Source organism: Hyperoodon ampullatus (assembly GCF_949752795.1).
Source record: "Hyperoodon ampullatus genome assembly, chromosome: 8".
NCBI classification, from domain to species: Eukaryota; Metazoa; Chordata; class Mammalia; order Artiodactyla; family Ziphiidae; genus Hyperoodon; species Hyperoodon ampullatus.
Window position 1 is genome coordinate 50,036,248 of NC_136921.1, and position 26,958 is coordinate 50,063,205.

Sequence of the window (26,958 nt, forward strand, 5' to 3'; positions counted from 1 at the left end):
ATTGCATTATGGAACTGAATTATGGAAAGTCAAAGGAGGTGAAAGAGAACTGCAATTAATACTTAAAAATAGACATTAATTCATCCTAACGTAGTGATGTACTGTCAAATATTTGTAAATTCAGTTTTAATATTCCAAAAGTGTTCTTTTTTTTTCTTTTGCTCTATATTCACATTGTCTTTTTCTTCTTTTTCCCTTATTTCCAGTGTAGATACACTTCGGTTGGGGGTGCAAGAGCTCATCCTTAGAAAATGTTAGATTAGCTAAGCTATGATATTTGAAAGCCTCTAATGAGGCTCTCAACTTTCCTGCATAGGCTGCAATAGATGTACCTCTGTGAATAGAGGCTACGGAGACAAGCCATTGTAAAGTGTCCAAGAACACAGACTTTGAGCACAGAGGATGCTGTGAGCATACATTCATATCTCCAAATTAGTATGTAGGGAATATAAATTGCAAATAATTAATTGACTAATTGTCAAATTTTCATGTATTTACCATAGCCTTGGATTTAGTCTTTTATAAAATTTAAAACTATTTTTATAGTCTTTACAACCATAGTTGCATCTTTTTTTGTACCTCATAGATATTCTAAAAAAGTTTGCTTATACTTTCTTGCCCATGATTCTCTCTTAAACTCAGTGAAATGTGGTTTCTAGGCTCACCTTTCTAGTAAAGTTACTATATCAAAATTGATAAACAAAAATGATTTAGGTCATTAAATGAAAAATGAATAGTTCTTGTTTACTTAACTACCTTATGATATTGACAACTCTTAATATACTCTTTTTACTTAAAACTATCTCTTGCCATTATTTCCACAGTACTATAATTCTCTAGTTTATACTCTAGCTCTATGGAAACTTCTCTGTGTCCTCCATAGTTTCTCTCTCCTCTTTCCAAGCTTAAATATTGCTTGTATTTTTAGGATCCATTTCTCTCTTTATACATTCTCCTTGGGGCTTTTCTCAAGCCTTCTAAGACTTTAATTTAAATGATCAGGATGATGATTTCAGGATAATTTTTTTTAGTATATATCTCTTTTGAACCTTAGACCTGTGCAGTAGTTTCTCTTTCAAAAGATCTGTATTTCCATCTCAGAGTGATTGAATTCTTATTTTCTATGAAACTGAAGCCCAAGGCATAATGTGAAGCTACTGAGCTATTATGTGTGATGCCATTGTAGTTATCTTCACTGCAGCTAATAATTTGCTGGCCAAGATTCAAATTCGTTTGTTCTCAAATCACTTTGTGCATGTTGCATTTATTACTACAAGCACATAATTTAATTCAGTGTTAAGTCAAGTGATGAAATGTGAGTACCAGGAGATCAAGTTTATTCCTACAACAATGAAATTTAATGCTTTAGAAATTCTAAATTAGGCTGAGTTGCTAAATAAATGGTGTCAACTATGGCATGGGTATGGCAACAAAGTAAGACTGGAGAAAAATAAATAAGTAAATTTTTTTTTTGATTTGTTCAGTAGTGCACTTTAAATTAGTCTGGGGCCTCCCTGGTGGTGCAGTGGTTAAGAGTACGCCTGCCGATGCAGGGGATACGGGTTCGTGCCCCGGTCTGGGGGGATCCCACATGCCGTGGAGCGGCTGTGCCCGTGAGCCATGGCCGCTGAGCCTGCGCGTCCGGAGCCTGTGCTCCACAACGGGAGAGGCCACAGCAGTGAGAGGCCCGCGTACCGCAAAAAAATAAATAAATAAATAATAAAATAAAATAAATTAGTCTGGAAGTCATAGATGATTTGAGTGCAGATTATATAAGAAAAAGTGACTAACAACTTCAATGGGTAAATAGATATTCAAAGAAAAAGCCTTGGGCTTATAGCACAATATTGGTGAATTTAATACACAATAAGATAATTAGTTAATATACAATGTTTAGACTGTCCCATTCTGCTTACGTGCCATGATGTGTGCTTTCTCACTTTATTCAAATAACTAACAACAAACCAGTTCTGGTTGTTTCAGATAAGAGAGTTTTTACTACATATTCATGTCTTTGCAAGATAGCTCTATTTGGATATATTCTAGGTGCCTCAAGTTTAATGTATAAAAAAATTGAACATATTATCTTCCATTCCCCTAAACTTTCCAACTTTTATAAACTTTCTTCCACTCTTGTCTTCGGTCTTTTCATTATTGGTAAATTGGACCAGACATTGGCCAAATGGACCAGACCTGAAACTCAAATTTCATTTTTAAATCCTCTCTTACTCTCTTCAAAAACTTTTACTATAAAATCTACTCTTAAATAGCCCTAGATTATCTAACTTATAGATTATCAAAGCAACATTATATTTATTTGCTTGCTTCTGCTTGAAACTCTTTTTACTTTTCTGACATCCTCAACACTCTTAAACAAATGCACACATACTAGTTAATTCTTCCTTATGTAATCCTAGTGATATTTCTAATCTGCAACTCTGATAAAGGCCAGTTATCTCACTATTTAAAAACTGTTAATGACTATCATCCTAACTATAAAGTCCTAATGATCTGCTTCTGTCTTGTTTATCTCTCAGCCTCATATATCAAAAAGAACCCGTTTTACTCTTTTGTTTCCTTAATGTGGCATATTCTCTTTCATAACATATTGTTTATCACATTTATTATGTTATGCAGCCCATCATATTAAAATTGCCAATTTAATTATCTATTTCCTCCCAATTCTAAATTTATTATTGATAGGTTTTATTTCTAGCTCTGTCTCTCCAGAGCCTAGTAGAACCCTGGAACATAGTAGACATAAATGATCATAAGAGACAAGTTTTCCTAAATAATTTAACAAATTGAAGGGGTGTCTCAACGTGAGAATAGTGTAGTCATCACCTGAAATTACATTATTAGCCATAAATTGTTTATTCGGTCCTCTCATTGCTGATCAAAACTGAGGACAGGCACCTCACCAGCCAGTTATTCAATAATTTACTAGAATAGTTATCATGGCATTTTCCATGCAAGACCTAAAGAAACATGAGATTTATTGATTACATGGAAAAGGAAGGCATCTTACAGTTTTCCAAGCAGTTAAGAAAATTTTTTTCACATCTTCGACTCTATGTACCTGAGAATATAGCCCATTCCACCTCCTGACTGTGGCTGTGGAGAGAGAGGGTAGCATCTTGTTTAGGGAAAAACATCCAGGAATTTCAGGCAGCAACAATTAGGCAGTTCTTGGAAAGGGTGTGTGTGTGTGTGTGTGTTTGTGTGTGTGTGTGTGTGTTTGTGTATGTGTTCCACAAAGTATATCTGGAGAGACAAAACTCATTCTGCAGACTTGGAATTTGGAATACCAATGCCTCAGTCTCTGTGTTCTGGTGGAATTAGGAGAGATGACCAGCTGAAAACGGTCTGCCAGTACCCGCCCCGGGTGCTAATCTTAACTGAATGATTTGGGCTTCAGAAAATGTATTATTTGCTGAAGCAAGAATGACAGTATCTCTCAAAATAGGATGAAGATTTGAAGGGAGTTGGAGAGGGACGCAGCACATCTGAGTGCAAAGAGCCCGATTAGGTACTAAAACATTCACTTCTTGTGAATGGCTGAATTTATTACCAAGGAAAGTCTGTATTCAGTGCCTGATTTTTAACATTTACATTCTCACTTTGTAATCCCTTCACTCCCCTCAAAATGTCCCAATACTTCCATTTAGAAAGTTGCATGTGCTCTTCTTGTAAGGCATTACGGGTCATTATGACATAGAAGCGGTGTGGCCTGTTCCACTCATTCTTTTGACTGTGACTGTAAAGAAAGAGCAGCAGTGGGCTTCCCTGGGGGCGCAGGGGTTAAGAGTCCGCCTGCCGATGCAGGGGACACGGGTTCGTGCCCCGGTCCGGGAAGATCCCACATGCCGCAGAGCAGCTGGGCCCGTGAGCCATGGCCGCTGAGCCTGCGCGTCCGGAGCCTGTGCTCCACAACGGGAGAGGCCACAACAGTGAGAGGCCCGCATACTGAAAAAAAAAAAAAAAAAAAAAAATTGAGAGAGAGCAGCATTGTCAAAGGGAAAATGTCCAGGACTTCCGGGCAGTGACTAGCATGCGGTACAATGAGACTGGGCCTTGGGAGGGAAGGGAAAATCATTCAGTATAGTACTGTAAATAACTTCCAAGTAACAATGCAGGAGATGAAAAAACAAAAACAAAAACACTTTCCCTCACTAAGCTCTGAGCTCACTGTTTATAGGGGGATTCAATTTAAATTTGTGTATGGAAATACTGTAATGTACTATTTTTCATGTAGAGAGAGTATTGTATTTCTATTCCATCTAAAACTCTATATTCATAGCCATTAAAAAAAATCTTTACTGTCAGTAAAGTATCATTGCAGTCAAAACGCATAACACAGTTCTTAACATAGATGGGGACTCTAACAACTTGAAAGTACAACTATAATGAGTTTTAATAGTCACCTCCAATTGTAGCTAGATTTATAGGTATAATGGATTTCTGTAGAGTCCTTTCTATGCTGGCACGTTTAGGCAAAGATTATTTATATGAAAGAATAATGTTATATGAATACTGGAGAAACACTGCTTCTCAATTTTACTAATAAATCTTTGTTTAGCAATTGAAAAAGATCGTGTCAAACTATTATTACATATTAGAATAGCAGATAAGCAAGCACCCTGGCAATCTTTGGATATGCAAAATGCAATTATAATTGCTACTGCCTAAAATGTATTTAAAATATTACGTTACATTTCACACTACCTAACAAATGTTATGGCTTCACATAGGTCATGGTCAGGACCGCTGCACTTCAGGACAGAAAATAGATTTCTCATCTCAGTAGAATATATTAATATTTCTATCACTTTTGTTTCAGTACAACTGTTCTGGAGGTAGAAGCCATTTAATAAATTCTATACTTAGTTTTAGGCTTACTAGTTTAATGTGAAGATTAATGACTTACCAACTTTATATACGTTAAAGTAAGAGCCACTTGTAAAATCATTTAGATTAAAAATAGTTGAAAAAGATAAGCAGATTACCTGAAATTCAAAACATTAATTTGAAACTTAGTTGTTTTCAATAGTGTGTGGGAAATTTAATACAGTCCACAATATTAAGGCAGCTGAAATGTTGGATTTTTAAAAACTCACTCTCCTTGAATTTAAAATGTCACAACTTGGGCCGGCTCAGACCAGGGATATAATAGGAATTTGTCACAAAGAAGGGAACATGTCATGTAAGTCGATAAGCATTTTGGACCCACATAATTAACTCAAGTACAGAGGTTAGCTTCAACACGTACAACTAGGAGGATTAAGACACAGTGTCCAGGTAGCAAGTTTAGGCAAAATGAAATGTTGAATTAATTGGTACAACAGAAAAGGGGAAACACCAGAATACAATGTAGTTCTGACGAGAGGTAGGAAGGAGCTGAGATCTAGTTTTGTCCTAAAGGAGATTGTGGACTAAGTACGGTAACCAATGAGTTTATGCATTGAGAGGGTTTTCCGGTTAGAAGCCCAGCTGTTGAACTAAACCTGTGAAGCAAGATGAAATGGGCTATTTAGATGAGCATTACATCCTAGTTCTTGTAGGTAAAATGAAAATTTAGTTCTGGGTATAATTCCTGGTTATAGGAATTAAGTAGTGAAAAGAATAGGAGAACCTTTTGGAGAAGGCTGAAGGGTTAATGTAAGCATGTCATCAAAGATCCTTTACTTAATATGTGGGCACCTCCCCAAAACTTATGCTTTCTGCCTGTACCATCAATAAATATACTGAGGAATGAAGTGAAATTAATATTCAATGAGGGAATTAAAATAGTCTTAGAGATAATCAATACAAGCTAGATATGGAAGGTAATAATACTAAACCACAAAGTATGATAAATTCCACTGAATATTATGAGACCTACTTCTTAAAATTAAAATATATAATATAATATTCTAAATAGTATGAAGATAGTAAATACATCGAAAATATACCCCATAAAAATGTTAGGAAGTTATTTATAAAAAGTTAAAATGTAGCAGTTAAAACCAGAATCCTAAAAAAGGGAAATATTAGTAAAATATGTAAATAATATATTCAAAATATTACCACAAAAAGGTAAAAAAATTAAAAATAATTCAGTTACTTAAAAATAAGATTTTAGGAGATTAAAAGAAAAGAAAAAGCTTGTTATGCTCAGAGTTTTCTACCAGGAGCTTCCGGTTCAAGTAGATTCCATATCCTATATTCCCAAGCATTGAAAGCTCAGGGCAGGTGCTAGTCTGTAAGATGCCTCTGCGAATAACTAAAAGGATATTGCTCTAGGCATTTGGCTTAGTGAGCAATGGTGCCTTTGAGCAAAGGAAAAATAGTCGCTTTCTCTGTACCAATGTAGCATATGCTGGGTCTGGGGGAGGGGGACACAATCCACAGGGCTGCCAGTTGGTGAGCTAGATTTCAGTCATACTCAGCAACTCAGAACAAATTGCATAGCATTTTACTGCAGGCTTTAAATCAACACTTGAACCTCAACTGATAATATAAGTAAGCTTTAAGCCTTTATCATCTTATTTGTGAGAGAAAGTAAACAACATATTGGAAGGCATCCCTGGTGGCAACTTTCACTCCCAAGGACAGTACCTTAGCTAGGCAAATAAATGGAGGGAAAAGAAATAGGAACAAGACTGAGAAATGGAGAATACAGTAGTGTGGGATAAAAAGACATTGGTGAATATAAATCAATACATAATGAAAGAGCAAACTTTGGATAGCTAAACATAAGATTTTGCATGTCTGCCTCTTTTACTGGACTTGAATATCTGAGTAGTAGGTGTGTTCTATTTATTCATTTATCCCAATATCTAGCTTAATGTCAGACACATAATATGCTAATGTTTGGTGACAAGTACTAATAGAAAGATGAAAAATAGATGATAGATAAATAGATATATAGACAAGTAGACAGATGATAGATAGGAGCTTGTGCTTTTCTTCAAGGACAGCAGAAAGGGTTCAAATCATGCTTTGAGGATTAATTGCTCACTAAGCTCTATTTTGTTTCATTTTTTAATATATTTATTTATTTATTTATTTTTTTTTGGCTGCATTGGGCCTTCGTTTCTGCACACGGGCTTTCTCTAGTTACGGCGAGCGGGGGCTACTCTTCGTTGTGGTGTGTGGGCTTCTCATTGCAGTGACTTCTCTTGTTGCAGAGCATGGGCTCTAGGTGCATGGGCTTCAGTAGTTTTGGCTTATGGGTTCAGTAGTTGTGGCTCACAGGTTCTAGAGCGCAGGCTCAGTAGTTGTGGTGCACGGGCTTAGTTGCCCCGTGGCATGTGAGATCTTCCCTGACCAGAGCTCAAACCCATGTCCCCTGCATTGACAGGTGGATTCTTAACCACTGTGCCACTAGAGAAGTCCCCCACTGAGTTCTATTTTAAATAATTCATAATTCCATTAAAAAATAAGTTATTCATGCTAAATGGTGTTTTGAAGCCCTAATTATTTTGGAAAATTATATATTTTTTCAGACTGATTTAGAAAAAGTTTGGAGTAAAAATGGTGAAAATTCTGAAACTTTGTAATACAATCTGCATAGTTTTTAATTACATTTTCCCAACTCATTCTATCTTCTCATTTAACAAACTTATTGAGTGTTTACTATGCATCAAATGCTACTTTGACTCAAGGAGCTCTTAATTTAGTGAATTTGAAGAACAGACAATATATTCAACACAGAGAATACTTCATAACAATATTTGAGCACAGTATTCCAGGTGAAAATAGAGGACAGGAAGCTAACATCTAGAGACAGAGGGAATCGGAGTAAGAATTCCTAGAAAACAAAACCTGACATTAGTTGAATTGTGACGCATTAGTAGTCAAGTGAAGAAACATAGGGAGGAAAGCATTGCAGGATAACAGAACATGCTCACACAAACTTGAAGTTGATTGTAAGTAGATTAGAGTGATTGGCCTAGAGGAATTCTGGAATTGATGGTCCTGACTAGGGAGGCTGGCATCTACTTCACCATAGATTTTCCATGACTTGCTAAGAACTTTGATGTTTATCTTGAGAATAATTGAGTACCCATAATAGGCTTTAAAGTAGAGGAGTGTCATAATAAGGTTACATTTAAAAAATGGAGCCCTGGCAGCAGTGGGGAGGATAGAGTGTATGAATTGGAAATTGGGAAAAGAGACATTAATTTATAACAGCAACTCAGCAATTCAGATTATGAACTACTAGGGCTAGAACTATATAGAGTATACTGGTGAGGAATATCTGAGAGAAACTTAAGGAAATAGAGCCAAAAGTGTTCATTGATTAATTTTTATGTGGGCATAATACCCTGGCTTCTGACTTGGAACAGTTTCTAAATTTTTTTTTTGTTATTATAATGACATTCACAGAGCTTTGAAACGAAGGACAAATAATAGGTTTCAGTGGTACCTATAAAGAAAGATCACAGATTTGAGTTTGGGGTTCAAAATACATAAAGGATATCTAGGTTGAGATGTCCTGTGGACAGTTTATGCAGGGCTTCAACACATGAAAGGACTCGGATATACATATATATATGAGAGAGAGACGGGAGAGAGAGAGAGAGAGAGAGAGAGAGAGAGAAGTTGAAGTAGTAGTTAGATGAGTTTCCTTGTTTCCTTCTTGTCATCCAATGTGAGTTCCTTTGTTACTTGGCTACAGTAGTTACTTGTTACTTTCTACATTCAGGTTTTATTCTATATTCCAAACCACTCAGATTTACAATAACAAATCTATAGCAATGCCTATAACTAGCAGACCCGAGATGGTGGGTAAGAGATAGTGTTAGAATCATTTAAATTCCCCAATTATATAGAATGTACAATAATTTACATCTGGATGGGACTGGGATTTTAGCTCCAGCACTTATGGACAAGCCATTGGCTGTCCCCAAACCTACTTCCAGTGTATGACTGCTACACTGGCCTGACTCCTGCTGCCACTAATATGAGCGTGACTTGTGGTCCTCTGACAGCCTCACTGCTTGATGAGTCCACCCTGACTTACCTGTCTAATTGCTCTGCTTATTATTGATCTTCAGCCCATTGGCCTGATTCCCTTGATTCTGGAGGTGGTGTTATCAGAATAGATGAACAAGTGTGTCATCATACATTCATTTTGAGTCCCGAACTTATAACAGATGCCCAGACTATGTGAGCAATATCTTATCAAAGATATCAAGTATCTAAATGAATTGTTTGTAATAAAAATGGCTTTGACATACTCAGCTAACATTCTTTTCTTGTCCAGCCACTGGTATCCACAAAAACCAATCAATTTATCTAGCAAGTTGAGTTTCAATTACTCTTAAGTGAAAACTTTCCTCCTCAAACTTTCTAGAAATTTCTATTATATAGTTACTAAGCGAGTATATTCTGCTACAACTAAAAACTTAAGCATACCTAAATGCATTATTTTAACAAAAAATAAATGTAGGAGAGCAACAGAATTGAAGACAAAATAAAAGGAATGATAGCATGGAGAAAGAAAGAGAGGTTACACACAAATGATGTATACAGTGAAATTAAGAAGGAAAAGATCAGGAGAAAAAGGAATTAAAGAATAAGAACAAGAGGTAAGAAGTGAACATGTGGGATGATAGTCAGAAGATGACAAAAAGAGAGGGAAAATCTGCATATTTTAAAGTGAAACACTTGGTTTGATTTTAAACAGCAGAAACAATCCTGCTCTGACATTAAAAACAAACTGGGTAAGCATTCCTCAGTAGATATTCCCATCTATATTATCTTCAAAGATAGTTTCAAATATTTTGCTTGGGGAAAAATCACCCATTCCAATTTTAATTACCATTTTTTGAACATGTTATCTTAGTGTTTGAAATAAAATTTCTTCTTTTATTATTTTTTCTTCTTATTTGTCAATCATGCAGTCTTTCACAACCGTTTTTCAGGAAAACCTTTAAATCAATGATTATTATGGCACATAATCAAGAAAGTATACAACATAGATTTTTCCCCTTATTACTCTACTTAAAATAGAATTCAATATATTATTCTGCTATGGGAATATATGCTTATGCTCAATATTTTTAGGGTAACCCAGTTCTTACAGTAAGCTTATGAAAAATTTCTTCAATACAGCATCACTTAAAAGTTGCTCTTCCTTTAGAAGGGCTCAGTTGGCCTCTCTTTTGCCTGGGTTCATTGCTAGGCTACCATAATCCTTTATCATTTGCACATGGTGAGTTGAATCCTCTCCACCAGGCATGCAGACTTTGTCTTAACCAGTGGCATGGACTGAGGCAGGTACACATTAGAAACTCTTGTGGGAAGTGTGATGTTCCCTAGTTTTCTATTAAATAATTATATTCTTTAGTACACATAGAAGCAGCACTTGAGTGAACAAGAATGTAGTGGTCATTAAAAATATAGCAGAATCTGGAAGGGTGATATGGATGGGGACTTTCTAATTGTTCCTGCGTGATTTGGAAATATGATAGAAACATGACTACTAGAAAGATTTGCAGAAGGAACAGTTATTTATTCACTCTCTTTCCCACTTCCAGATTCTCAATTAAGAGTATATCCAGATTGTATTTATGCCATTCTTCCCAAGATGTTATATAATGGTTAGTGATTAATTAATTAAACCTATTCCTTAATCCATGCCAACATTCTTATATATGTATATTCTCCACAACAATTGGAAATAAACACAATACATTTGATAATTTTGACATACAAAAATGTTATAAGAACTTATATTGGTTACTTACTATTTCTTATCTACTAGTACTGCTTAATAGCTCCTGGAACTAAATTCTTTGCATGTTTTGTAGTTATTCGCCCCCCCACCGCACCAAATGCTAACATTATTTTAACAAGAATTTCCATGGTTTATTATCTAGAGGGCCAAGTGTTCATGAAATATAGTAAATTTTGAGTATAAGCAACATTATGACAAACAGAAAAGCAAACGGACTTAAACTTATTCTGAAAGATAGTATTACAGTGTAAGTATTGACAGAGTGCCAAAGATATTTTGCTGATCCTCTGAGGTTCAGAGATGCCAATAAACAGAAGAAACAATATAAATTCAAAACCTATTGTTACGATACAGTCTCAAAATAGTGAAAACCAACTAAAAACAAGGGTTTTATTTACTTAAATATTTAACAAAAATTTATTGCAAGAGAGATTTTTCACTGAATTTACAGTTTCAAGGAACATGGTACAAAACATAGTGCCATCAGCTTTGTCTAAACATTAAATAGGTGCAAATACACAAAGGTTAAAAAAAAAAACAAAGCGCATACTTTACAACATAAAGTACAGTACTATAAATATATTTTATATACATTATACATACTCTTAAGACATCATTTTGATATACAGCATATATTATATTGATTTTCAAACTATTCAGTGCCTTACTAATATTATATATCAGAAACTTAAGGATTTATTTGCATCATTACACTTACAGTAAATGATTTCATATCAATGAGGCCATATTTTGCCTAGTTTATTTCCACCATTTAAATAGGCAATTATCCACTTAGATGAGCATTAACATGTATAGCCATAGTTTTCTCATGAATATTTTCTTTCCCTTTCATAGTGATGACTAGAAGAGGGGCTGCAGCGGGATGACCGATGGGTGGGGGGACAGCAGTGAAGGAAAGAGTGCATGGGGTAAAGGTGAGAGAGCCAGATGGCTAGGATGGAGAACTGAGGCTGGAATGACTGGCATCTGAGGAGGAGCAACAAAAGTTGGCTGATTCCCAGGACAAAGCCTTGGTCCTACTGGTCCTACTGAGATCTGAGGTAACGATGTTCTGGTGAGAGCTGGGACTTGGGACAGAAACTGTTGGTGTGGTTGAAGCACTTTAAAGGTTCCTGCAGCTGCAGCTGCTGCTGTGGCTGCAGCAGCTGCTGCATGCTGCTGCAAAACAGTATGGTGGATAGCGGTTACAGAGGTAGAACACAAGGGCTGCTGCAAAGGCAAAGGCTGCAGAGGTGTGCTAGGGTGTGGGAGGGCAGCTGGAGGAAAAGTGAATTTGACCTTGTTGGCCAGCATGCTCGGCGGAATGATGTGCTGGTAGACTTCACATGGTAGATTTTTGAACTTGTCATGGTTTTCTATTGGAATCAATAATGCTTGTTCTGGTAAAGCTAACGGAGCCAGGATCTGCTCTGTTGTTACAAAGGTATGGCCACTGACATGTGCTTCTTTGAATGGTAATGGTGGTTGTGCATTAAGGATGCCTGAATTAAAACACAGCCACTCAGTTGATGCCTCATTCATCTTTACTTGTGGAAGGGCCTCAGCCAGTTCATAATGACAAAGGTATGATTTAGGTTGTGACTGTCTAAAGTTCCTTTCAGTACTAGGCACCTTGAAAGGAATTTGCTTCTCATTAATATTTGTATTCTCACTTCTTTCTTTGTGTTCAAGCAAGGTACTGTCCACTTCTTCTTTTGTTGGGGCACTAGCTATGTAGACTGATGTGGTAGGTTCATTGGAAATCTCTGACAATTCACCAGAAGTGGTCTCCATTACGGCCTGCTCAGTTTCACCATTGGTTTCAGAAGGAAGGGGACTGCTAGCGGACAAAGCCAGTTTATTTTCTACTTGGTCCATTTGTTCTGAGTTCCTTTTGACATTTGCAGTTTCTTGTGGTTTTATTTCCTCTTTTCTGTCTTCACTTATTATTTCATCCTGGTGATGTAAGGAAGAATTACCTTTCCTGGGATAATCTGTCTTCTCTTTGAGTTCCAAAGCTTCAAAACTGGTGTGGAATCTACTTTTTCTCCTCCGTTTCCTTTTAGGTTTACAAGGAGCAGAAGCATGGGTTGGCCTCAAAAATTCTTCTGGTAGATAATTCTGTTGATCTAAACTTTCATCTGAAGAATAAGAATATGAATGTTGTCTACGTTTTTGATGACATCTTTCTGATTCATTAATGAGAGAATTATAACCTCTTTTAACTGCCTGGTTCTGACTCATGCATTTCATTTCATTTTGAAGAACTAGGCATCTGTGATCTTCACTACAGCTGGACGTTTTGGCTTTCCAACTACAGTAAGTTCTGGAGTATGTTAAATTATGTTTCACAGAATGTATAATTGTTGAATTGGATTGTCCATTTAAAACAACTGAGCTCTTTTTACGGTGGTTTTTAGAACTGATAATAATATTCTTATTATTATTGTATTCAGTGATCTGGGTTTTACACATTTCTTCATTTTCACTTAAGTATATGGATGCTGATTTGGGCCTTTTATCAGGTAATTTCTGTGAGTCCAATAATTGCTCTGTAGCTAAATACTGTTTTTCTGAAATTGTTTCCAGTAGATTTTTCCTAGTTTTATCAGTGTAACTATTTTCTCCTTCCATTTTGAAATAAGTTTCTGATTCTTTGGTTTTCTTTCCATAATTATGGTAACATAACTTTCTTCTTTTTTTCTTTCTTCCACTTTTATGGAACCAGAGTTCATGAGTATCTTTCAATCTTATTTTGTTGTATTTGCCACCAAGAACATCCTGTTTTATCTGATTTTTAGTAAAAGTATATTTTTTTGTTTTTCTGATCCTACAGGAAATATTTTTATACTTCTGATTCATACTCTCATTTTTTCCAGAATCACAGCTATTGGAGAGCGTATCATCAGCCAAAAGAGGAGTGTCTTGGTTATATCCATTTCTGCTACCTCCAATTTCATGATCAGTAAGTCCTGTCACAGATGTGTACTTGCAATCTAAAACTGGTCTCTTGCAAATGTCTTCTCCCTTCTGATGAGAAGAAGGATCATTTAAGGGCAGCTTATTTTTATCTAGATTGTTGTTTAATTTAGTGGACTTGAAGTCAAAACAGAGAGGATTACAGCTATAGGAAATTGATGGTTGAGTAGTTGTGTAAATCAGCATTTCTGATGGCCACTGAAGAACTGTGGATCCATCTTTGTTAAGTACGGGTACAAATGGCTCACACGGTCTTTTATATAAATCCATTTTTTTATGTAGGGTTATATTATCCTCTTCAGAATTTAAAGGGGCCAAAATGTCAGGGTTGTGATTTTTATATTCAGCTTCAATTGTGGATGCATCATTGTCCTTAACACTTTCTTCTATGGTAGCTTGCAAAGACAAGCAGTCATTAGCCATATCAAGAACTATGGATTTATTTCCTAGCAAGTCAGAAGTGTTACCACTTACAGGTATGTCTTCATTAATAATAACATCCTCCAGTGGAATTTGATCTGCTAAAGGAACTGAATTTTGACAATTATCTGCATCAGATGATGAAGGGAGTTGAAACTGGCAAAACGGAGGTAATAGTAATGTATCTTTTTCACTAGAAACTTCTTTCATCTCTTGAGTTTGAGCAGTTTTTTTGTCAGTGCACCTTCCTTCTGGTGGATGAAAAGAATTAGCTTTCTCTTCAGAACTCAAAAGCACATCTGTTGGTGAAGAGAGTTGAAGATGACAAGCGCCGGGCACAAATCTACTTTTTCTGCTAAATCCTTTTTCCACAGAGGCATCATCATTGTATTCAGAGAAGGCTGCAGCTGAGGACTCCAGCTTCACGGATGCTTTCTTTGGAAATGCAAAAGAAAAGCCAGTTTTGTGTCTGTGAATCCCCTGGGCTTGATCTCCAAGTTGGCTCTTTTTGGCGGTATAAGTTTTCACGCTTTCTGGATCTGTAGCAACAGTGGTAACACCTTTAGCATTCTCTTGGCTATGAATCAAAGTACATTTGAAATCTTCCTGGTTATTAACTGAATCCACAACAACTCTTTGGGAAATTTCATTACAATTTTCTCTCACAGTAACAGTTGTTGACTTGAACATAGGGCCACTTCCAGGAGCACTACAAAAAGAAACAAAAGTGTGTTTTCATAAAAGACACTTGAGGAAAAATACTCAAACACTTACAACTTAGAAATGTCAGCGTAAGATTTTTTTCAAGTTTTAAAATCTTTGTAAGATAATTACTTTCATGTAGTGCAATTGCCTTCCATAGAACTACAGTTTAATTTAGTTATTGGATATTGTTTGGGATAACTTGGAGATGATGTCTTGAAGTTACTTTTATAGCTATTAACAGCAATGGTCAAAGACATTTCTATGCTCTCAGCCAGTGTTTCCAGACCAAGAATTTTTTTACCCCCATGGCCTCTTCAGTGAGATTTTAGAATACAAAACTCTCTAAAATAAAATTACTTTTAATTCACAAATACTCAACATCATTGATCTCATATGGAGAATATGAAGGAAGTTAAAGAAAAACTCTCAGTCATGATGTAAGCAGGGCTGGGAATTCATTTCAACAATTCAATTCAACCAGCGTTCACTGAGCATCTACCACAGGCCAGGTGATATGCTCAATGAGAGCTCTGAGTCTTTTGGAATGGCTGTTCGTAATATTTAAAAATTATCCTGAAGTTATCCATTATATCATTATATAGAGTGAATATAGGAAAAGACTATACTTACGATGTGGTTTCCATTTATTTGGAATTACAGTATACCATAAATAGTGAGCTCTTATTAAAAGAATGATACTGTCCAGCACATAAACAAAGAACTACCTAAGTATCATCTTTACCCCAAAAGAATTATGCTGTGAAGAATTTTCCATGCTTTTCTAAAAAGTTAGTTTCTCAGAAGTTATAAATGGTCCAAATTTTTTTAATCGAATAATTTCTTCAATATCTAACACAGTGGACTGTTTTATTACCTTTTTTGATATTAAGAAGCAACACTACTTAATTTACACCTCATTAGAGGCACCAAATTACTGGGAAAATCATGTGTCTGGGGGAGCAGTGTAATGTGAAATATTTATGTATGCTAAGAAAAGTAATTTAGATAAGAAGTTTTGCTTCTTTTGTATATATCTGATACTCAGCTCTACTTCTCTTAATATATTAGACTTTACATTTGCAAATGAATTAAATTACACAGGTCCGAGATAATATGAAATGTAAATTTGCACTTGTATAACTTTTCATTTTTTACTACACAGAATAAAAATATCTGGTTGGTATAATTCAACAGAGGTTATGTTTGATATTAACAGTACACTATAGGATTCAAGATATATTTGAATTTTATTTTGACTTTTCTAAAGCTGACATCTCAAACAATGTTTTGATATGTCAATATCCCCTAACATTATTCTGTATAAAATAAATTTGGCATAAAATAGCTTTGTTTTAAACAATAATCAGAGAGGCCTATTTAATGGGGGGGGGGAGGTACATTAAGGGTGGCTGTCTTTTCATAACATTGCCCTGGCCTGAATTTTTTTTTTTTTTTGAATTTTTAAGTTCTGATTTATAACATTATAGGTGCTCTCTGTTAGAAGCAGGTCAAAGTGTAAGAGTTGTCAAGTTTTAATAGTCCAGTTAGAGTTCATTCACAGTGAAACTAATTTCAACCTACCTCTGACATGCATAGGGCCTTCCTGACCTTTATATATTAAGACTACATATGGAGCAAGGAACCTCTCTTTTTCACTCCATATGTGTTCTAAAGACCATTGCAAATAAAAGTTCTCCAAATTTTCAATGAAAAAATAAGTTCCTCCTAAAACTCCATTTCTAACAAAGGCTATGAGATGGTGCTTTGGTCTCTTCTTCAATCAAATGGGTTTTTTTCGTTTGTTTGTTTTTTGCGGTACGCGGGCCTCTCACTGTTGTGACCTCTCCCATTGCGGAGCACAGGCTCCAGACGCGCAGGCTCAAGCGGCCATGACTCACGGGCCTAGCCGCTCCGCGGCATGTGGGATCCTCCCGGACCGGGGCACGAACCCGCATCCCCTGAATCGGCAGGCAGACTCTCAACCACTGTGGCACCAGGGAAGCCCAATCAAATGTTTTGAATTTCACCAAGAAATATAATAACTTTCAACTAAGATAGCTTAAAGAGAAGAATAATGTAAAATTAATTTTTTTACAAACTAAAATTATAGTAATTAGGCTTTTTATTGAAATGTACATTAAACAGGTGTTTGCATAAAACTCAAATTCAATTTACTGTTTACTGATCACAGAAACCCATGAAAATGTGAGCGTCTTATTCTGGGTACAGAAATAGATAGATTTGTGCCCTTTATTCAGTTCCTTTTTTTTGTTGTCATGTTTTAAGAAAACTTAACATTTTACTGTAGACTCACCATACAGTTTCCTTTCTTAGCTCGGCCAGCTTGTGCAGGCGTTGGAGTGCCTTTTCCTGTTTTCTTTCATCTTTCCTGGATTTAGATGCTACATTTCGAGCAAATTCCCTTTGTTTTAGTTCTTTGAGTCTCTATTAAAAAATACAAAAATAATTAACAGTATTTAGGTCTATGGCAATGTCAAAGTTACTATTGTTGTTGTTGGAATTTTCCAGTACATCATCTTTGATCTCATCTAAGGAAAACACAGCATTTGTGACCATCCACTTCTAACAAAATATTTTCTTGCACTTTTGGCTTGTAAAAAATGCAAAAACATATTATTACACTATATCAAAAGATACACCTATACCCTGGTAAATTGGAAAGGAAAAATTTCTTCTTTACTTATTGATTGTTTCCTGCCAAGGTTCTCTGCCTAATTTAGATGAAGTGTTGGAGTCTTATAAACCCCTAATTTTTAAATAAATTCAATTAAGCTTGTGTATTTCAGTTATATATGATAAATTCCATCATATTTTGATGTGCTCTATATTAGAAAGGTGTCTGATCCTTTTCATATTCTTTGGGTAAATGTCTTATGTTAATCCATAAGGCAAATGCCCTCTACTAATGTGATTTAAAATAATCCCTCCTCTCAAATACCAGGCATATTTCCCAAGTAATTCAAGATCTGAGAACAAAATTAAGTGTCTTTGTGTAAATTCTTTTTATATTGAGCATATGTTTCATCTGTATTAAAGGAGCTCAGTTTGGGGGCTGAAGACCAGAAAAAGAACATGTCAACTTGAATAGAATTGATAAATAGCCATGTATGTAGCATGATTTAAGATACACCAAAGTGGTCCCATGCCCCAAATATTTTTACTATAGTCTTCCACAGAGAGAGTATATAGTCATTAAAAATGATTAAAGTACTGTTTTTTTCTCATGGAGCTCATGTTGTTATGCAATCGTGATACATCAGAGTCTTAGAATGGGACTTTATGAGAATAAAACATATACTAATCACATTTTTATGAAGTGGTTGAACAAAATCTTAATAAATGCCTTATGTGTATACACTGATTTACACCAGGGTCTTAGAACAATGTCTGATCTATAAAAGACCTACTCAGTAAATATTTGTTGATTTATGTAGAATCACTTAGATCCTCCAAATTAAGTATTTTCCTACTACAAAAATAGTTATGCTAGAGAATTCCCTGGTGGTCCAGTGGTTAGGACTCTATGCTTTCACTGGCAAGGGCTCAGGTTCAATATCTGGTCAGGGAACTAAGATCCCACAAGCTGTGCAGCACCACCAAAAAAAAAAAAAAAAAAAAAAGCCATGCTAATGAAATAATATTAGATTCTTGGTCAACCTAGATTGTGTCTGCTCAATTTCTCCTATATAGAACCATAACTTAAACTTCAAATGATCTCTAATACTTTAATTAATGGGATTTATATAAGGTATATATACATATATATGCATATATATGTATGAGATTACTCTAGAATATTTATTTTAACATAACACAAAGATATTTTGAGATCATTTACATTGACATATTTGTGAAGGAGTTTATTTAGAGTTGAATTTAAATAAAAGATAACCCATGTCATAAATAGCTAAATTGTACTAGTATTTCATAGAAAGTAAAACTTTGACATATATCATTGCATATATCATTGCATCATAACAATTAAATGTAGCTACAATTTTATAATACATATTAAATTATTTGTTATTAAAAATATGTAGTATTAGAGATACTATGGCAAGAAAATTTTAATTCTAGATTTTAAATATTCATAGCCTTGGTCATCTCTATTTCCTAAAATCTTGAAATCATATCAAGACTCATTCAACAACTTATTGATCACCAGCAACAGTCATTCTGTTAAATGGCTGGGATATTTTTCAAAGAGTAAAGAAAATGTTTTTACTTTTATCTGGTGTGTGTCTTTGTGTCTGTGACTATATGTGTGGGCAAGTGTGTGTGAGTGTATGTTTATATGCATTTTACAGAAATAGGGAGAAAAGACACACAGGAAGAGATAATGGCAATCAGTGGTTGAGGTATTCTTATTGTGTCATACGAGGACAGAACAGGGGTGGTCCAACAATCTCCAGGTAAGCTACCTGGGGAAAGTCACATCTGATCTGGGTCTTAAAGGATATAAAACAGCATGAAGAAGAAGGGTTGGATGTTGGAAGTGAGAGGATATTTGGGGGAAAAAAAGACAGTTTTGTATAAACAGAGAAATAAAAGCATGCATACTCTAAAAGAAAAATGCACGATGTAAAGAAGGATGGCTAGAGCAGAGTGTATTTGTGGAAGTAATGAGAATTGATGAATTATGGGATCCAACCAAATCATGGGGAACCCTGTCTATCATATGACTAAATGTGACTGTAGGAAGCATTGAAGGAGCTAAACAATGCAGTGCCACACTAGGACTTTTATTTTATTAAGATTCTTTTGGCGTCAGTATGCATGAAACTTTGCCATGGAACAAGATTAAAGACAAAGCAACCAATAAATAGAATATTACAATGAACCAGGTAAGAAACAATAAAAGCTTTTTCTAAGGGAGTTGCAGTGGAGAGGAAAAGTAAAATTAGTGATTTATTGGATGTGCATAATTGAGTGACCTAAAGGATATGCATTACCTTTACTGAGAAATACCACCTGCCACTGTAAGAAACATATTCAATCAAGAGAGGGTTTGGGTTAGGAGGAGGATGCTGACAGAGAATTTGAAAGGAAATAGAAGATAAGTTCTCTAAAATAAACATTTAAAAGAATCAAAATGTCAAGTAAAATAAAGCAAGAAAGTTGCAATACTAATAAAAGAACTAACATTCAAAGATTTTTTTTAAATTCTATTTTTAAATGGGCCTCTCACTGTTGAGGCCTCTCCCGTGGCGGAGCACAGGCTCCGGACGTGCAGGCTCAGCAGTCATGGCTTACGGGCCCAGCCGCTCCGTGGCATGTGGGATCTTCCCGGACCGGGGCACGAATCCGTGTCCCCTGCATCAGCAGGTGGACTCTCAATCACTGCGCCACCAGGGAAGACCTAAATAGTGATATTTTAAGAAGTAGACATAATTTTTTTCCTACTAGATTCTTTGGGTAATTGGAGACAACAATCAAGAAAGACAGACTTGACTATTTTTAATAAAATTTTTAGAATAAATGTTAATTTCTATTATATAAATATGCATATATATGCAAGTTAAAAGTACAGTGCTTCTAACAAAAAGCTAAGCTTTTCTAAAGCAAGTATATGAAACGCCAAGAATTTCACTATTTACTGTTTCAAATTAACCATTATGATTTGACCTAATCCATTTCCACTGACATAATAGTTAAAAAGCAAGGAGTCTGTCAATTATCAAATGCCAGTAGTGTTGTATTATCTGTGATATAACTGAGTGATTGATATGGCGGGAATCGGCCCCTAAATGATGATTTAGGGAAATGTGTATATTTATTTATTTATTTTTAATTTTATTGGAGTATAGTCAACTTACAATGTTGTGTTAGTTTCAGGTGTACAGCAAAGTGAAGAATGCAAATGTTGTTTTAGTCTTGTAGAGGTTGTCAAGGAGCACCAAACTACATTCAAATGTTCCTATTGATCTCAATCTCCCTCTATGCACACATAATTTTCTTATCTCAGTGACAGACTTCCAGATACCAAGATAAATAAACTTGACTAACATTTAGGGACTATTTAGTTGCAGAGATTATAGGCCTGGTCAAATACTCTGGTCAGTTTTAGGATAAAATTTATCAGTCTTTATATCCTTTCTTGCATTTTTCTGCAGAAAAATAGTCTTACATCATATTTTATATCAAGTAGAGTTATTTTGAAAGGCAAAAAATAGAAACCAAGTAAATTCTTTTGAGAATGCCAAATGGAAAGAAAACTTAAGTTCCACACAAATGAATATACAAGATAATACCTGTGAGGCTCATGGAAATATCAACACTATTTCAAAAGCTTCCTCAACAATTTACTGAGAATCACTCAAAATAAATTCTTAGTGATAAATGTCAAGTCAAGAATGACAGTCAGCAAGAATTAGAAAATTAAAAGTATGTGAAAAGGAAATTGTGTGGCCTAGCTACTGCATTGCAAAACAAATTATAATGTACGCTCACATATAATTCAATGTATACTTTGAAAATATGCAATAAGGAATGAAAAAACAAAGAATCAATATTCTTTGGTTATGATACCATTTCAGAGGGTCCACTCTACTTTCCCACTGATTTACTTCTCTTAGTCTATAGTGAAACAGAATGTCACAAGGGCAACACAGGTCATTAATCCTCAGATATGGTCTCAGGAAAACCCATTGAGTTGGATGGTTGGGAAAGTTATAATGATCCTAGCCTCAGGTTAATGGTGGTGTTCAGACAGTGGCAAAGGTTTATTCAATGTAAAAAAGAGAGATAGAGAAAAAGAGAGAGAGAGAGAAAGATACCATTTAAATAAAACATCAGTTTGTGTTTAAACATTTAGGTAAATTACATCGTTTTACAATTGCAAACAAAACTTTTATGAACATTCTTATATCTATATATTGTACACCTGTCTAGTCTAATTACACTCAAAAGACAGGTTCCTACAAGAAAAACTGCTAGAATAAAAGATAAACATGTACTTTTTTGATGTTTTCCAAACTGCTATTCATAGCTTTATACCATCATTTCACTCTTCCCAAAGGTATATTGGGAATATACACAATATTGGGTAGCATCCCTACTAAATTTGTTTAATTGACAGTCAATACGTGATATATCATTAATGTTTTGCCTATAATTCATTTGTTTACTAGGAAGCAGAAAAATTTTTACATATGTATTGGTCACCTGTATTTCTTCATTTAGAATTAATATTGTTCCTTAAAATTTATTAAGCAATATTGCATACATTACTTTGACTCTGAAAATAAGCATGTGAGCAAATAGGTCTAGCATTATTGTCAATACTCAGAGATGACAAAACTGAAGTTAAGTAAGTTTTAGACTTGTTCAGAGTTGCGTACAAGTGGTAGAACCAGACTGGAATCAGGATTTCCAGGAACTCTTCCTGTGAAATATCTCCTATATTTACTCTTCTATATGTTATTCAAGCTTTCTAACTCTTTAGGACAGGCTTATTGGGACGTGATACAGATTTTCATTTGTCTTTCTGCCAATACTCCTAGAGTGTCCATTACTTGTCAGCTGCTATTCTAAGCACAGTTGATATATCTGTGACAAAGGAGGAAAAATCTCTGTTTGTTTCATGAAATTTTCACCATAGTTGAGAGAAATGGACATTAAAACATGTAAATAAGTTGTATAGTATAGTAGATAGTGAAAAGTGCTGTGGATGAAGTGAATTTAAGCTGAGGATGCAGGAAGTAAGGGGAGGGATAGCAATTTCAAATAGAGTGATTAGGTAAGGTTTTCTATTAGGCTTATTTTCTATTTCTGTTTAACAAATTACCATAAACTTAGCAGCTTTCAACAGCACACATTATTATCTCACAGTTTCTGTAAGTCAGTATGCCTGTTCTTTGCTCGGTCAAGGTGCTGGCCAGGATGTTTTCTCATCTGGAGGCTTGTTTTGGAAAAAATCAACTCACAATCTCCCTAAGGTTGTTGGTAGAGCTTATTTCCTTCTGGTTGTAGGATTGAGAGCTGCAGCTTCCTACTGATTGTCAGCCAGGACTATTCTCTGAGTGCCCAATCTGCCAGCAACAGAAATCAACACTTTGCCCCCAATATGGCACCATTCCCAGGTGTGATCAGCCATTGCCTGGTGGCAGGTTGATTACGATGGAGAGCTTCCTTGAAAAAAGAAAAAAAAAGGCAGTGTTTTGTTCTTCCTGAAATAGACCTTTACTCTGGATGTGAACTTAACTTCCCTCCATGCAACACTTCTATCAAAACTACAATCTATGGACTTACCCACTGCCATTTCTACCATCATGATACTCCACATTTACGATCATTTTTCTGATCAAGGAACTCACTTCACAGCAAAAAAAGAAAAATGTGGAAATGGGCCCATTCTCACGGAATTCACTGGTCTTACCATGTTCTCTATCATCCTGAAGTAGCTGGTTTGATAGAATGGTAGAATGACCTTTGGACGACTCAGTTATACCTCCAACTAGGTGGCAATACCTAGCAGGACTGGAGCAATGTTCTCTAGGAGGCTGTATATGCTCTGAATTAGTGTCCAATATATGATGCTATTTTTTCTCATAAACAGGATAGAAGGGCTCAAACATCCAGGGGTGGCAACTGAGGTGGCACCATTCACTATTACCCCTAGTGGTCCACTAGCAAAATTTTTGCTTTCTGTACCCACAACCTTATGCTTTTCTGACCTAGAAGTCTTAGTTCCAAATTGCAGAAAAATTCCACCAGGAGACACATCAAGTATTCCACTGAGTTGGAAGTTATATCTGCTACCTTGCTGCTTTGGGCTTCTTATGCCACTGAATCAATAGACAATGAAGGGAGGTGCTGTGCTAGATGAGATGATTGATCCTGATTACCAAGGAAACAATGAACTGGTAGCCACAGTGGAGGTAAGGAAGATTATGTCTGGAATACAGGAGATCCCTTTGGTGTCTCTTAGAGTTATCATGCCCTGTGATTAAAGTCAATGGAAAAACTACAATCCAATTCAGGCAGTATTACTAATGGCCCAGACCCCTCAGGAATGAAGCTTTGAGTCACTTCATCATGGAAAGAACCATGACCAGCTAAGGTGCTTGCTGAGGAAAAAGAGAATGAGTAATGGAATAAAGCAGTTATAAATACCAACTATGACCACGACTAGTTACAGAAATGAGAACTGTAATTGTCATGGGTATTTCTTCCTCATTTAATTATGAAAAAAATTATATATTTTCTCTTGTCTCTTATTCTCTTATCATATATGATGTGTTGAATTTACATCATAGTATTTAAGTGACAGGATATCAAAGAGAAGAGTGAACATCACGCAACAACTTTGTATCCTTTTCTGGGGAGCAAGTCAGTGTATTTTCAATTGTATACAGGATAATTGTATCATGTTAGGAAGCATATCACCTGTTGTTGTCTTTTTTTGGAGATTGAGTATAGTTTAAGGAGATATCTATGCATGCCAAATTGATGAGAGACACACTTATGATGGTTAACTGTATGTGTCAACTTGCCTAGGCCACAATACCCAGATATTTGGTCAAACACCAGACAACATGTCACTGTAAAGGAATTTTTTAGATGAGAGTAATATTTAAATCAGTAGATTTTAGATGCTAATCTCATCTAAGATCATTTTTAGATGAGACTAACATTAAATCAGATGAGTAAGCAGGTTTAGTCCTTAAATCCTAGTAAAGCAGATTACTCTCCATAATGTGGGCGGGCCTCATTCAATCTGTTGAAGGCCTTAACAGATGAGACAAGTCCCCCAGGAAAAAAGAATTATACCTCCAGACAGCCTTTGGACTTGAGACTGCAACATCAACTCTTTCTTGGGTTTCCAATCTGGCAGTCTGCCCTGCAGATTTTGTACTTGTCAGCTCCCACAATGTGTGAGCCAATTCTTGAAAACAAGTCAACAGATAGAGAGATAGACAGATTGATAGACAGATAAATAGATAAATAAATATTCTATTATCTCTGTTTCTCTGGAGAACTCTGATTAATACAGGTTTTCACCAGAAGATGGGTATCTAGTTATGATGTTTGTGGTGAACAATGCAAATTGCCTTCACATTATCAATTACATCCTTCTAATTCATTAGTAGAATTCCAGTTTGGGGGGGTGGGGTGGGCAGAAAGATATTCAATTAAAATAATAAAAATTTCAGCCTCCCTGTAATAAGAGTGGATATGTGACACAGACCTCACTAATTGAATTGTAAGCAGGTGCCTCTGAGGAGGATATGCCTACAGAAAAAATAAACTTCATTAAAGAAAAATTCTTTATGTTTTTTTAGCCATGTTTTCCATTTCCTACCCATGTGTAATTGGAAGTCTTAGGTGGGAAGCAACCATCTTTCAATCGTAAGGTTGTCAGCTTGGCAGAGAAGGCCTAGATACTAAAGATAGCAGAGCAAAAAATGAAAAGATCCCCATTCCCAATAGCATCATTGAATTACTGCATTATTCTAGGACTGATTACCTATGTAGTTTGGAAAAAAATAAATAAAAGCCAACTTTATCTGAGTTTACTTTTATTTGCTGCTGAGTGTAATCTTGGCTTATATACCTACTTACTAGATGTGTGACTGGATAATTAACAACAAATTCTTAGAACCTTGTTTCCTCAGATGAAGATGCTGATGATATATAAAGTTCCTTCGAGTTTTTGCACCCTAAGATTGATGCTTTCAATGTCATCTTTTAAGATGGAGTTAGTTTTTACTAAATAAAATATGTATTTAGAACATTAATAATAATTACCTTCTTAAATGTTTTCTCTACTACAAGTAAATCCATTACTCCTTTGAATTGGTCCAATACTTCTGTTCCTATTTTCATATATCTTAGTAAGTTAATATGTTACCCACTATTACTGTTTCCACAGGCTAAAAATTTCCTTTAAATTCCCAATGGTTGTTTCTATCAAGAACTGCTTTCAGTGATTTTTGAAAAATCTAAGTATGCTTTCTATCTTACATAGAGCAATACCTTCAAAGAATTACAACTAAATCACCATCTCTATTTCTTGAATCAATTTAACTCTCTTGGAAGACAATATGCACTGGGTTCTATTAGAATGTTAGCAAATATATTTCTTCAGGGAAGGTTGTTATTCAAGTGAATGGTATCACACTTCAATGTGTAATTTCCTTCTAGTCATTATTTAATCAATGGCTTTATGCTGAGTGAATCTGTGGAAGATCCTTTTTTAAATTTCTTTTCCCATTACTATCATGAATGTGTATCATTTGGACTTTTCTCTTGGCAGCTTTAAAAGCATCTAATCTCTTAATGGCATATCAGATCTGAACAATATCTTTCCCCAAGGCCTCTCATTCTTTAGATTCCATTAACTCAAGTTTCTTTTTGTGGACAAAAAACTCATTCTAGTTCTAATATAAAAGTCTTTGCAATCTGTATGTGTTATGTCTAAAACTGATTTTCCAACCATTCAGTTCATTTTCTTAAGTGCTGGATCAGAAGTGTCTCATGCATTTTAAGTGCTCATGAATGCTTCTCAAATTGAATTGGCACAAGATGGCAGTGATTAACTTCCTCATACAATAGGAAGCTTTGAAAATTTGCTAACAAAAATCTTACTAAGATCTTTAGTATACAGGGAAAGCAATGGAAACTTGAGTCTAAGAAATATTGATACTTCTATTTAAAAAAACATACAAACAACTTGAGTGGCCTAAAGTGAAGAATAGTTAAGAATTATGGTTCAATTTTATAAGGAAATACTATGCAGCTACTACCAATAATGCTAAGAGTTTAAAATATTGGAATATTTTTGCATTATAATGCTAGTTTTAAAAATAGCATGCTAATAATTTTATAATATAATTAAATGTATCTGCATCTATAGAAATAGACTAAAAATGCTAGAAAATACACAAATGTCAATGAATATTTCTCTTTATAAGGTAAAATCAGAAGAATTATACTTTTGTTTTCCATTGTATGGTATTTTTCCATTTTTTTCTTACTAGCATGTTTTACTTTGAGAAGAGATATTTAAATTTCAATTTGAAATATAAAAATTAGATATATTTTAAAACTGGAACAAAAGTTACCATTGTATGGCTCTTCCTATCACACATTCATATATATGGCCT

The 26,958-nt window shown here is 35.2% G+C and overlaps 1 protein-coding gene across 1 annotated transcript in view; it reads right to left on the minus strand.

The window, feature by feature from the left end:
- Positions 1-11,587: 11,587 nt before the first annotated feature.
- Positions 11,588-26,958, minus strand: part of ZNF804A (zinc finger protein 804A) — a gene marked incomplete at both ends in the record, with an annotated part of 288,083 nt that continues 272,712 nt past the window's right edge. The window contains 2 exons of the mRNA XM_079709990.1: positions 11,588-14,834; positions 17,145-17,275. Coding sequence (XP_079566116.1) covers positions 11,588-14,834; positions 17,145-17,275 — 3,378 coding nt within the window. The remainder of the gene's footprint in view (positions 14,835-17,144; positions 17,276-26,958) is intronic.